General features: G+C 40.5%; 1 protein-coding gene across 2 annotated transcripts in view; it reads right to left on the bottom strand.

The window, feature by feature from the left end:
- The window catches only part of ARAP2 (ArfGAP with RhoGAP domain, ankyrin repeat and PH domain 2), a 604,561-nt gene that overhangs the window by 286,354 nt on the left and 305,623 nt on the right, over positions 1-12,584 (bottom strand). For both annotated transcript variants that reach the window (XR_012237041.1, XM_073608952.1), the window contains exons 17-18: positions 9,732-9,834; positions 3,055-3,253 (exon numbers count right to left, since the gene is read on the bottom strand). Coding sequence is in view for 1 of the 2 variants with exons in the window: in XM_073608952.1 (XP_073465053.1) it covers positions 3,055-3,253; positions 9,732-9,834 (302 nt within the window). In the remaining variant the exon portion in view is untranslated. The remainder of the gene's footprint in view (positions 1-3,054; positions 3,254-9,731; positions 9,835-12,584) is intronic.

Genomic DNA, 12,584 nt, shown 5'->3' with positions numbered 1-12,584 from the left:
CGTTTTAAGTGAGTTCACAGCCAACAGGAACTAAGGTTTAAAGGCGTGGTAGCCCACTTTTATTGAAAGTAACCAAAAAGATGAAAGTTCACACATGCGTTTGGTTTCCCACACAGGGGTTCTTCTCCCAAAAACAACAACAACAGCTGAAAAATGCCAATTCAGCTCACTCTTAAGGCTCGCTCAGCCTTGGGCACAGTTCCTTGCTCAACAGGCCCACTTCTGGCTTCTAGGAAGGGGCTCTCCTGACACTCCAGGCTTCCACACTCTTCCAAGACTCACAGTCCCCTCTGGTCCCCAAGACTCTCTCTCACACGGAGTACTGTCTCAAGGATGTTGCCTGGGTTCTTAAAAGGTAGCACACCTCCTTCCTGTCTGCAGCAACTGCTCCAACACCAACTCCTCTCCCACACACCCTGAGCTATGCTCAGCTCTGCCTTATAACGGGTGTGTACACCTGGACACACACACACAACCTGCAGAGCTTCTGGAAAACCCGGACACATGACAGAAGACTCCATCCCTCCCAATGCTCTTTGAAGTCTTCAAGTTTCCAGCCCCAATCCAGACTTACAAAATCCTGAGAAAACTTAAAGCATAGTTTTCTCTGCTCACCAATCTTTTGCTGGAACTTCTCAAACTGCTTCTTTGAGAGTCCTGTGTCCATTTTACACACATTTTCACTAAGACAGGGGCTCTCATTCTCACAATATATATATATATATATATATATATATATATATATATATATATATATATATATATATATATATATATATAAAGCAGGTAAAATAAGTATTAAACACGTCACCATTTTCTAGGTAAATATATTTCTAAAGGTGCTATTGACATGAAGTATTAACCACATATCGGCGAAAAACCCAGGCAATCCATACATACAAAAAATCCAAAACAAATAGGTTCAGAAAATAAGTTATGTGTAATAAAATGTAATGACACAGGGAAAGAGTGTTTAAAACACAAAGAAAGGGAGGTGCAAAAATGCATGGAAAGCTAAGACACCAACTGAAATCTATCAGTAATTAGAAAGCAATCCTGCCCCTTGTCAGTGTAAATTAATATCAGCTGGTTCAGTCTCAATTGATAGCCCATAGAAAGGTGTCTCATTACACAAGAAACATCTCATGATGAGTAAAAGCAAAGAGCTCTCTAAAGACCTTTGCAATCTTATTGTTGCAAAACATACTGATAGCGTTGGTTACAGAAGGATTTATAAACTTCTGAATATTCCAGTGAGCACTGTTGCCGCCATAATCTGGAAGTGGAAAGAACACAATTTCACCATAAAATGGCCACGACCAGGTGCTCCTTTCAATATTTCTGACAGTAGAGTGAAAATAATTATCAGAAGAGTTGTCCGAGAGCCAAGGACCACTAGTAGAAAGCTTCAAAAAGACTTGGAATTATCTATTAGCAGGTACAATTGCTTCAAAGAAAACAATAAGTGATGCACACAACCGCCATGACCTGTATGCACGCACATCACACAAGACTCCACTGTTGAAGAAAAAGCACTTTAAAGCTTGTTTAAGCACTTTAAAAGCACTTTAAAATGTGGATGCCATAATAGACACCATGTTTGGAGGTCAAATGGCACTGCGCATCACCCCAAAAACTATACCAACAGTGAAGTTTGGAGGTGGGAGCATGGTGTGGGGCTGTGTTTCAGCATATGGTACTGGCAAACTTCACATCATTGAAGGAAGGATGAATGGAAAAATGTACCAAAACCTTCTTTATAAAAATCTGCTGCCATCTATTAGGATGGTGAAGATGAAACAAGGGTGAACATTTCAGCAAGACAATGATCCCAAACACAAAGCCAAGGAAACTCTCAATTGGTTTCAAAGAAAGAAAATAAATCTGCTAGAAAGGCCTAGCCAATCACCTGACTTGAATCCAATAGAAGATCTATGGAAAGAACTAAAGATCAGAGTTCATAGAAGAGGCCCAGGGAACCGTCAAGATTTAAAGACTGTTTGTGTGGAAGAATGGGCCAAAATCACCCCTGAGCAATGTATGCGACTAATTTCTCCATATAGGAGGCATGTCATTACCAACAAAGGATTTTGTACAAAGTAGTAAATAAATTTCAATTAGCATGTTCAATACTTTTTTTCCTGTGTTATTCCATTTTATTCCACATAACTTAATTTCTGAACTTATTTGTTGTGGTTTCTTTGTATGTATTGATTGCATGGGTTGTTGCCGACATATATATATATATATATATATATATATATATATATATATATATATATAGTATTTCACAAAAGTGAGTACACCCCTCACATTTTTGTAAATATTTTATTATATCTTTTCATGTGACAACACTGAAGAAATTATACTTTGCTACAATGTAAAGTAGTGAGTGTACAGCTTGTATAACAGTGTAAATTTGCTTTCCCCTCAAAATAACTCAACACACAGCCATTAATGTCTAAACAGCTGGCAACAAAAGTGAGTACACCCCTACTGAAAATGTCCAACGTAGGCCCAAAGTGTCAATATTTTGTGTGGCCATCATTATTTTCCAGCACTCCCTAACCCTCTTGGGTATGGAGTTCACCAGAGCTTCACAGGTTGCCACTGGAGTTCTCTTCCACTCCTTCATGAAGACATCACGGAGCTGGTGAATGTTAGAGACCTTGCGGCAGCACTCATATGTCTATTTTCCAAAGATAACCTCTGGATATGACGCTGAGCATGTGCACTCAACCTTTTTGATTTGAGTGGAACCTGTCCTGTTAATCTGCTGTATGGTCTCCACCATGCTGGAGCTCAGTTTCAGGGTCTTGGCAATCTTCTTATAGCCTAGGCCATCTTTATGTAGAGCAACAATTTAATTTCTTCATTGTTGTCACATAAAAATATATAATAAAATATTTACAAAAATGTGAGGGGTGTACTCACTTTTGTGAGATACTGTGTGTATATATATATATATATATATATATATATATATATATATATATATACATATGTTATTGCTGGATAAACTATGTAACCAAATTCTAAATTGTATTGGCTTACTAAGTTCCTGTAGCTTCATCAATTGTATTTTATCTCTTTGAACATTTTCTTGATTGTGAGTATAATGCAGAGAGGCTTTTTCCAAGGCAAACCATCCTTCTTTCCATTCCATAAGAGTACATGAATTTTTGTAATATAAAAATCCGATAACATCAAACTCTAATTCTACTAAGGACCCGTTCACAGTAGGCACAAAGTTCTGCAAAAAAAAAAAAAAAAGCCAATAAAAGGAAAAGGACATTCTGATATTCTGAACAGCTACACATCTAAGCTTAACAAAGCCTAATGGTATACATCAGTGATTTTCAAAGCTGTCCTCATATCCAACAAAGGATGACTTTTTGATTGTCCTAATTATTGAAGAAAAGCCAGACAGCTAGGTTTCAAGAATTGTATGATTTGCTGTAGAATCCGAATGAAAACATTTAGGAGAATACCTACTGTTAAAAAAATATATACATATTTGCAATACACTAGATTCACTGATCTGCCTGAATTTGTTAATGCTCCTATAAATGTAGCGTATCCCTGCAGGAGCTGCTTGTGAATAGGGATCCCCCACCCTGCACAGCCAGGGTTCCCAATTTCCCACAAGCTCATTGAGACAGGAAACCGTCCACGCAGCTTTGCTTTGTTTTGTTTTTTTTGTATTTAGGGGTTAATAACATGGATGGGGATAGGGCTATTATGGGATGTCCACTTGACTGGAACAAAGTCTCTTCAGGGGCACTTCAACTATATACACTCTCTGTGTATACTCCTCTTCCTCCAGCACATCACTTACTTGCAGGTACACTCAGACCCAGCTGGAACACTGTTATGCCCTGTACACACGAGCGGACTTTTCGATCAGACTGGTCCGACGGACTGAATCCAGGGGACAATCCGACCGTGTGTGGGCTTCATCGGACCTTCAGTGGACTGTTTCTGTTGAAAATCTGACGGACTTTAGATTTGGAACATGTTTCAAATCTTTACGTCGGAAGTCCGCCGGACCCAGTTCCTATCGAGAAATCTGCTCGTCTGTATGCTAGTCCGATGGACAAAAACCGACGCTAGGGCAGCTATTGGCTACTGGCTATGAACTTCCTTATTTTAGTTCGGTCGTACATCATCACATACAAATCCGTCTGACTTTGGTGTGATCGTGTGTAGGCAAGTCCGTTCGTTCGAAGTCTGTCAAAAGTCCGTTGAAAGTCCGTCGCAAAGACTGTCGGACCTTTGTTGCCGAAAAGTCCGCCCGTGTGTACAAGGCATTAGGGGGATCTGACAAGGCACTCAGTCAGATCCAACAAAAGACCTTTACAGGCAGGGACCACTGGCCCCTTTGGTGTGATAAAAACGTCCTAGTGTTCAGCTACCTTCCTGTGGCTACTGAGCCCAGCACCACCTCTTCAACCACTGCCAGCCTGCCCCACTCACTAGTCCTCCTGGCTAATCTTCCATAGTCCTCCCAGACTGACTCTCCAGCCATGCCAGACTGGCACTCACCAATCCTCTCAGGCTGTGTCTCCCTGGAGATATCCTGGACGTGTTTGCTGGCTCCTGCTGTCCTCACTCTTGCTCCCATGCCTCTAGACAGGACTCCAGCTTCCACCCGAACTCCACACTGCCCCTACTGGGCTGACTGAGAGTATTTGGGAGGTAAATTTACCAACACTACAAAAACCTATGTACACTAACTAGCACTCTACACTAGAGGGTGCTACATAATAAACAATTGCTTTTGGCAGAACCGTCATTTACTTGCTTACTTATTGGTGGTACTGAATCTTTACAATTTTAGGAACCATTCAAGGTTACCTTAAAAGTAACATGAAAAACCCATATATTGACAACAGATATTTTCCAACCTTGCACACACAAATGTGATGTAACTACTGTATCATCAGTCTATTGTATCAGCTTTTTGTCTCGAAATCAACAGAGCATGATCTGTTAATTGTGGAGATGAGCCAAACATACCAGCTTCAAGGTGTGTTCACAAAGCATGACTAAAGTTTAGGTGCTGAATCTGAACTCCACTAAAGTCAATGGGGGCCGAGTGTTAAAAAATATTAATGACCATTTTCTAGGCTAAAAGGCAGGGGATCATCCAACAAACTGAATGGGGGGCCTGGAGAACATATAACAAAGGAAAAAAGAATGTTAAAAATTCTGTCTGGTGGGAAAAGGCCATTTTAATAATGTTTAATTTAACCACTTTAGCCCCAGAAGATTTGCCCCTTAATGACCAGGCCATTTATTGCGATGTGGCACTGCTTCGCTTTACCTGACAATTGCGTGGTCATGTGACGCTGTACACAAACAAAATTGACATCCTTTTTTTCCCTCATAAATAGAGCTTTCTTTTGGTGGTATTTGATCACCTCTGCGGTTTTTATTTTTTGCGCTTTAACTGCTTGCTGCCCGCCCACCGTCAAATGACGGCGGGGCGGTGCAGCTCTCGTTCTGGGATGCCGTCATATGACGGCGTCCCAAAATGGCTGCTCTCACGTGCCTGCGGGGGTGCGCACCGTGGCGATCGCAGCCGCGCCATGTTGCTAGGACACGGCGTGACCCCAATCTCTGTAAAGAGCCGCTCTTTAACCATGTGATCGGCTGTGTCCAATCACAACCGGCCACGTGTAAACAAGGAAGTACCGGTAATAGGCTGTCCTCGACTCACACTGACAGAGTGTCACAAGGGGACATGTAGGAATGTAATCAGGGCACTGATGATCAGATTACAATTACAATAGTGCAATACACTTTTACCAATCAGTGCCCAACATTGCCCACCAATGCCAGCTATCAGTGCCAACCAGTGGCAGCAATCAGTGCCCACCACTGCCCACAAGTGCCACCAATCAGTGCTCATTAGTGATGCCAGTCGGTGCTGGTAATAAGTGCCACCTATTAGTGCTGCCCATCAATGCCCATCACTGCTGTCAATCAATGCCCATCAGTGTCACCCATCAGTGCCCACCAGTGCCACCTATTAGTGCCCACCAGTGCCAACTAACAGGGCCCATCAGTCCACCTATCAATGCTCATCAGTGCCACATATCAGTGCCACCTATCAGTGCCCATAAGTGCAGCATATTAGTGCCTCCTCATTAGTGCCACCTAATCAATGCCCATAAATGCCGCCTCATCAGTGCTCATAAGTGCCACCTCATCAATGCCCACCAGTTCAGCCTATCGGTGCCCATCAGTTCCGTCTCATCAGCGCACATGAATGAAGGCGAAAAATTACTTAATTACAAAATTTACTGACAGAAAAAAAAAGTAAAAAACATATTTTTTCAAAATGTTAGGTTTTTTTTTTTTGTAAAAAATAAAAAAACCCAGCAGTGATTAAATACCACCAAATGAAAGCTCTGTGTGAAGAAAATGATAAAAAATTTGTTTGGGTACAATGTAGCATGACCGCGCAATTGTCATTCAAAGTGCGACAGCGCTGAAAGCTGAAAAATGGCTAGGGCAGGAAGGGGGTGTAAGTGCCTGGTAGGCAAGTGGTTAAACAAAAAAAAGTGACAATTTTGAAAAAACACAATATTTTTTACCTTTTGCTATAATTAATAGCCCCAAATTTAAAAAAAAAAAATTCTTCCTCAGTTTAGATCGATATGTATTCTTCTACATATTTTTGGTAAAAAAATAGCAATAAGCGTATATTGATTGGTTCGCACAAATGTTATAACGTCTACAAAATAGGAGATAGATTTATGGCATTTTTATTATTCATTTTTTCATAATAATGGGGATGATCAGCGATTTTTATCGGGACTACGACATTGCGGCGGACAGATCGGACATGAAAAAATAACCACTGATTACTGTATAAATATCACTGGCAGGGAAGGGGTTAAACAATAAGGGCTTAAATGTGTGTCCTAGGGAGTGTTTCTAACTGTGGGGGATGGGACTGCCTGGGGGAGGAGACCGATTGCTGTTCCTAAGCAGTTGGAACAACAGATCAGTCTCCTTACCCCTGACAGAACGGAGATCTGTCTGTTTACATTGACAGACCTCCGTTCTGTCTCTCTCAGGAGCGATCACGGGTGCCCGGCGGACATTGCGACTGCCGGGCACACGCATCGGCTTAGTCGTTGCACCGGCTAGTGCTCTTAAAGCGGCGACATACAGCTACGACGGCTTGCCCAGGGGAGCCAACCTGCCACAGTATAACTGCAGTGGCTGGTTCTCAAGTGGTTAAAATGCAAAGTTACTTTAAATAATATGTCTATGAAATACTGTATCTATACAATGTATATAGATACAGACATTTACAAAGAAACAAATGTTATTTAAATTGCTGGAAAATGACAGCTCCCAGCTTCTTACTTCTGTTTGTAAACAAAGTGGCCAAGGCTTCCCTTCATTTATACCAGACCCTTTTACTAGATTTACTAGCCCCCAAATATTTGAATGAGTAAAGGTTATATTAAAAAGTAAAAAGTACACTTACTTACACATTTTTTGGCAAACCCTATATTAAAAAATAAAAGGCTCCACAATGTACACAGACTGGAGGAGGTTTCCTAAAACTGGTGCACTCAGAATCTAGTGCAGCTGTGCATGGTAGCCAATCAGCTTTTAACTTCAGCTTGTTCAATTAAGTTTTGACAGTAAAGCCTGGAAGCTGATTGGTTACTATGCAGAGCAGTCCAGCAATGCTGATTCACTTCATTCAAAATGAACAACACACACCAAAAGATTAAAATCTTGCTGCCCTATGGACATATCCATTCCCGCCTCTGCCTAGCAGCAAAAATTACATCTTCTGGGGCCCCACAACTATAAGTAAACAAAGTGACATGATCTATTGGGTGACATGATTGGCTAAATATGGCTATTTCTTGTCATTGCCCATATTTAATCAGTTATGACATGCTATCTCTGCCCTTTTGTTTATATGACTGGGGATTTCCAAGCAGTAAATCAATGAGGCTGGGTGAAGCGACAGGAAGGAAGCTATCACATAAAATATAGGTAGAAATACTGCTACTATATATGACCTTTGACTCCCACAAAATGAGCAAAAGGTCCAACGTTCCGATAAGATTTAGTCTGAACCTATATTAGGATGGGACCTTGAGTAGGGATGAGCAGAATAATGAAGAATTTAATTATTTTGATGCAAACTTACTAGCTTTGTGATCAAACATTTTTTGGTCAGCAAACCTTCTTTACCTAGGATTATTAATAGCATCTTAGTCTTCAATGGCTTAAAGGATAACTAAACCCAATAATAAAATGTAATATATTGCAGATTTCCAGTTGCATTTTCACAACTACAGACAATATCTGTTAATCTTGCCATAAATGCAATGTGTTTATCACAACATGTAAGCTGAAAACACAAAGTTATTTTTTTTTCTCTAAATTATATCTCACCATCCCATATCAAATGGAGATGAATGTAGTTATGTATAAAGTCTAGCCTTGATGGCAACCATGCCCCCCTCTCTAGGTAGAGTGGAGGAGTGACAGTAGCTATCCAGGGATAGGAAGTGTGTTATTCACAGGGTTACTTGGAGAAAAGCCTGAAAAATGTATACAAATGCAGGAACTTAATTTAAGTACTAGTAAGCTGCAATATATTACATTCTTGTTTTGGGGTTTAGATACACCGTAAAGTGCAATGATTACTGAAATATTGCATATGAGAATCATACATCCATATCCAATTTATGTTAGAAATTCAGATTAAAGATATTTGCATTTGCTTTTATGTTGTTTATTTGCTTTGCCAGGTTTTGTATGGCTAAAAACAAAGCTCTTCTACAATGAGGGACTGTATTGCCGCGTACACACGATTGGCTATTCCGACAACAAAACGTGGATTTATTTCCGACGGATGTTGGCTCAAACTTGTCTTGCATACACACGGTTGCACAAATGTTGTCGGATATTCCGAACGTCAAGAACATGGTGACGTACAACACGTACGATGAGCCGAGAAAAATGAAGTTCAATAGCCAGTGAATAGCCGGATTCACTCTTCTGCTTGAATCCGAGCATGCGTGGAATTTTGTGCGTCGGAATTGTGTACGAACGATCGGAATTTCTGAGAACGGATTTTGTTGTCGGAAAATTTGAGATCCAGCTCTCAAATTTTTGTTGTCAGAAATTCCGACAGCAAATGTCCGATGGAGTCTACACACGGTCAGAATTTCCGACAACAAGCTCACATGGAACATTTGTTGTCGGAAATTCCGACCGTGTGTACGCGGCATATTAGTACTGGACATGTGCACATTTTGGGCCAGAAATGACATCTACTTGCTGAATCCAGTAAAGGTAATGCAGTTTTTAGATGTATATTACTCTGGAGATAGAACAAGAAAGAACAGGCACTTGTATTGTCTTCTTTACTGGTTACACCATTAACAAATAAGGTAAAGCAGATTAATCTTTCTTTTAGAATCATTGTATGATAGTTTATAGATTATTTTGGTTAAATAAAAGCCAATAGTTTTTTTTTCCCACATAGACCATATTTTGTTGCATTTACAATTTCAAAAGTTTTCTTGATAATTTCCCTTTAGCACAGTAACATTAAAAATTATTTGCATATTTAAAAAAAAAAATTTAATTAAAGCTGGCTCCTGTGAGAGCATACAGTTAACGCCAATTTATTTAATGCTAATGCCCGAGGCTTAGCTTTATCAGATAATTATCGGCATTACCTTAGATAGTGCCTTGGCCCATTCTCGTTGAGACTCTACACTTTCAGCTCCAAAAAGAAACATACGTTCTGACAATAAGTATATCTCAAAGGTAAAGATGGCCCTAGAACAGAAGAGAAAAAAAAAAACAGTTTTTAGATTGAATAATCTAACATAGCCAGAGGCTTAATTCTTTCAGTAGTGTTTGCTATTTCATGCAACACTAGAATACCTTTACCCATTTTTGTTAGTGGAGAGAAAAAATAGGTAATAATGTTTGATATATAGAAACCTTAAAAAAATTACTGTATTTAGTGAAATGTCTAGTACTTACATTCTGCATATGACTTCTCATATATTTCTCTTAGATATTGCAAAGGATCCAAAAAAATAATTATATTAAAATCTCAGATAACCCCCGAGGGCTTCATTTTTTTCTCTCTTTTTTATCAGCGCCTATTTATTCAGAAATGTATTTCCTACAAATATTTCAAAGATTCACAGCTCATTTTCTGAAGCTAATTAAAGGGAAAGTGGTGATGGGTATAAAATGTGCATCAAGCCTGGCAAATACATTTATGGCTAAAGGGAAACTTGATTTCTCAAATACTAATACACATTCTAGTTAGATTTTTATGGTAGTTATACAAAGACCTGAGTTTTAATTTGAAAGGTAAGCTTGATACAATAGTGATAACAGGAGCAATGTGTTTCCCTCTGCTTACAGTCAAGAGTCTACCAACTTTTTAAACTGAACATACAGTATCTCACAAAAGTGAGTACACCCCTCACATTTTTTGTAAATATTTTATTATATCTTTTCATGTGACAACACTGAAGAAATTACACTTTGCTACAATGTAAAGTAGTGAGTGTACAGCATGTATAATAGTGTAAATTTGCTGTCCCCTCAAAATAACTCAACACACAGCCATTAACCACTTAAGCCCCGGACCATTTGGCTGGCCAAAGACCAGAGCACTTTTTGCGATTCGGCACTGCGTCGCTTTAACTGACAATTGCGCGGTCGTGCGACGTGGCTCCCAAACAAATTTGACGTCTTTTTTTCCCTCAGAATAGAGCTTTCTTTTGGTGGTATTTGATCACCTCTGCGGTTTTTATTTTTTGCGCTAAGCAAAAAAAGAGTGACAATTTTGAAAAAAAACATTATTTTTTACTTTTTGCTATAATAAATATCCCCAAAAAATATATAAAATGTTTTTTTTCCCTCAGTTTAGGCGGATACATATTCTTCTACATATTTTTGGTAAAATAAATCACAATAAGCGTTTATTAATTGGTTTGTGCAAAACTTATAGCATCTACAAAATAGCGGATAGTTTTATGGCATTTTTATTAATAATTTTTTTTTTTTAGTAGTAATGGCGGTGATCAGCGACTTTTATTGTGACTGCAACATTATGGCGGACAGATTGGACACTTTTGGCGCTATTTTGGGACCATTCACATTTATACAGCGATCAGTGCGATTAAAAATGCATTGATTACTGTGTAAATGTGGCTGGCAGTGAAGGGGTTAACCCTGAGGGGGCGCTGCAGGGGTTAAGTGTGTCCTAGGGAGTGATTCTAACTGTAGGGGGATGGGCTACGTGTGACATGACACTGATCACCGCTCTCGATCACAGGGAGCTGTGATCAGTGTCAGTGTCATTAGGCAGAACGGGGAAATGCTTGTTTACATCAACATTTCTCCGTTCTTCCTCTCTGTGAGACGATCACGAGTATCCCCTCACGGAGCTCGCACCAGGGTCGCTCACACTCATGGAGCTCGCGGCAGGGTTGCACATGCGACCACACGGCGGCAAATTTAAAGGGACATACATGTACGCCCATTTGCCTGTCCATGCCATTCTGCCGACGTAACTGTTCGTGTGGTGGTCGGCAAGCGGTTTAGGTCTAAACAACTGGCAACAAAAGTGAGTACACCCCTAAGTGAAAATGTCCAAATTGGGCCCAATTAGCCAATTTCCCTCCCCGGTGTCATGTGACTCAAGGTCTCAGGTGTGAATGGGGAGCTGGTGTGGTAAATTTGGTGTTATCGCTCTCACTATCTCATACTGGTCACTGGAAGTTCACCATGGCACATCACGGCAAAGAACTCTCTGAGGATCTGAAAAAAAGAACTGTTGCTCTACATAAAAATGGCCTAGGCTATAAGAAGATTGCCAAGACCCTGAAACTGAGATGCAGCACAGTGTCCAAGACCATACAGCGGTTTAACCGGACAGGTTCCACTCAGAACAGGCCTCACCATGGTTGACCAAAGAAGTTGAGTGCACGTGCTCAGCATCATATCCAGAGGTTGTCTTTGGGAAATTAACATATGAGTATTGCCAGCTTTGCTGCAGAGGCTGAAGGGGTGGGGGGTCAGCCTGTCAGTGCTCAGACCATACGCCGCACACTGCATCAAACTGGTCTGCATGGCTGTCGTCCCAGAAGGAAGCCCCTTCTAAAGATGATGCACAAAAAAGCCTGCAAATAGTTTGCTGAAGACAAGCAGACTAAGGACATGGATTACTGGAACCATGTCCTGTGGTCTGATGAGACCAAGATAAACTTATTTGGTTCAGATGATGTCAAGCGTGTGTGGCAGCAACCAGGTGAGGAGTACAAAGACAAGTGTGTCTTGCCTACAGTCAAAAATGGTGATGGGAGTGTCATGGTCTGGGGCTGCATGAGTGCCAACGGCACTGGGGAGCTACAGTTCATTGAAGGAACCATGAATGCCAACATGTACTGGGACATACTGAAGCAGAGCATGATCCCCTCCCTTCGGACATGATAACGACCCCAAACACACCTACAAGACAACCACTGCCTTGCTAAAGAAGCTGACGGTAAAGGTGATGGACT

This window comes from Aquarana catesbeiana, linkage group LG01 (assembly GCF_042186555.1).
Source record: "Aquarana catesbeiana isolate 2022-GZ linkage group LG01, ASM4218655v1, whole genome shotgun sequence".
Lineage (NCBI taxonomy): Eukaryota > Metazoa > Chordata > Amphibia > Anura > Ranidae > Aquarana > Aquarana catesbeiana.
Note: the sequence above shows the minus strand (reverse complement) of the source record. Positions and strands in the feature narration are given on the sequence as shown.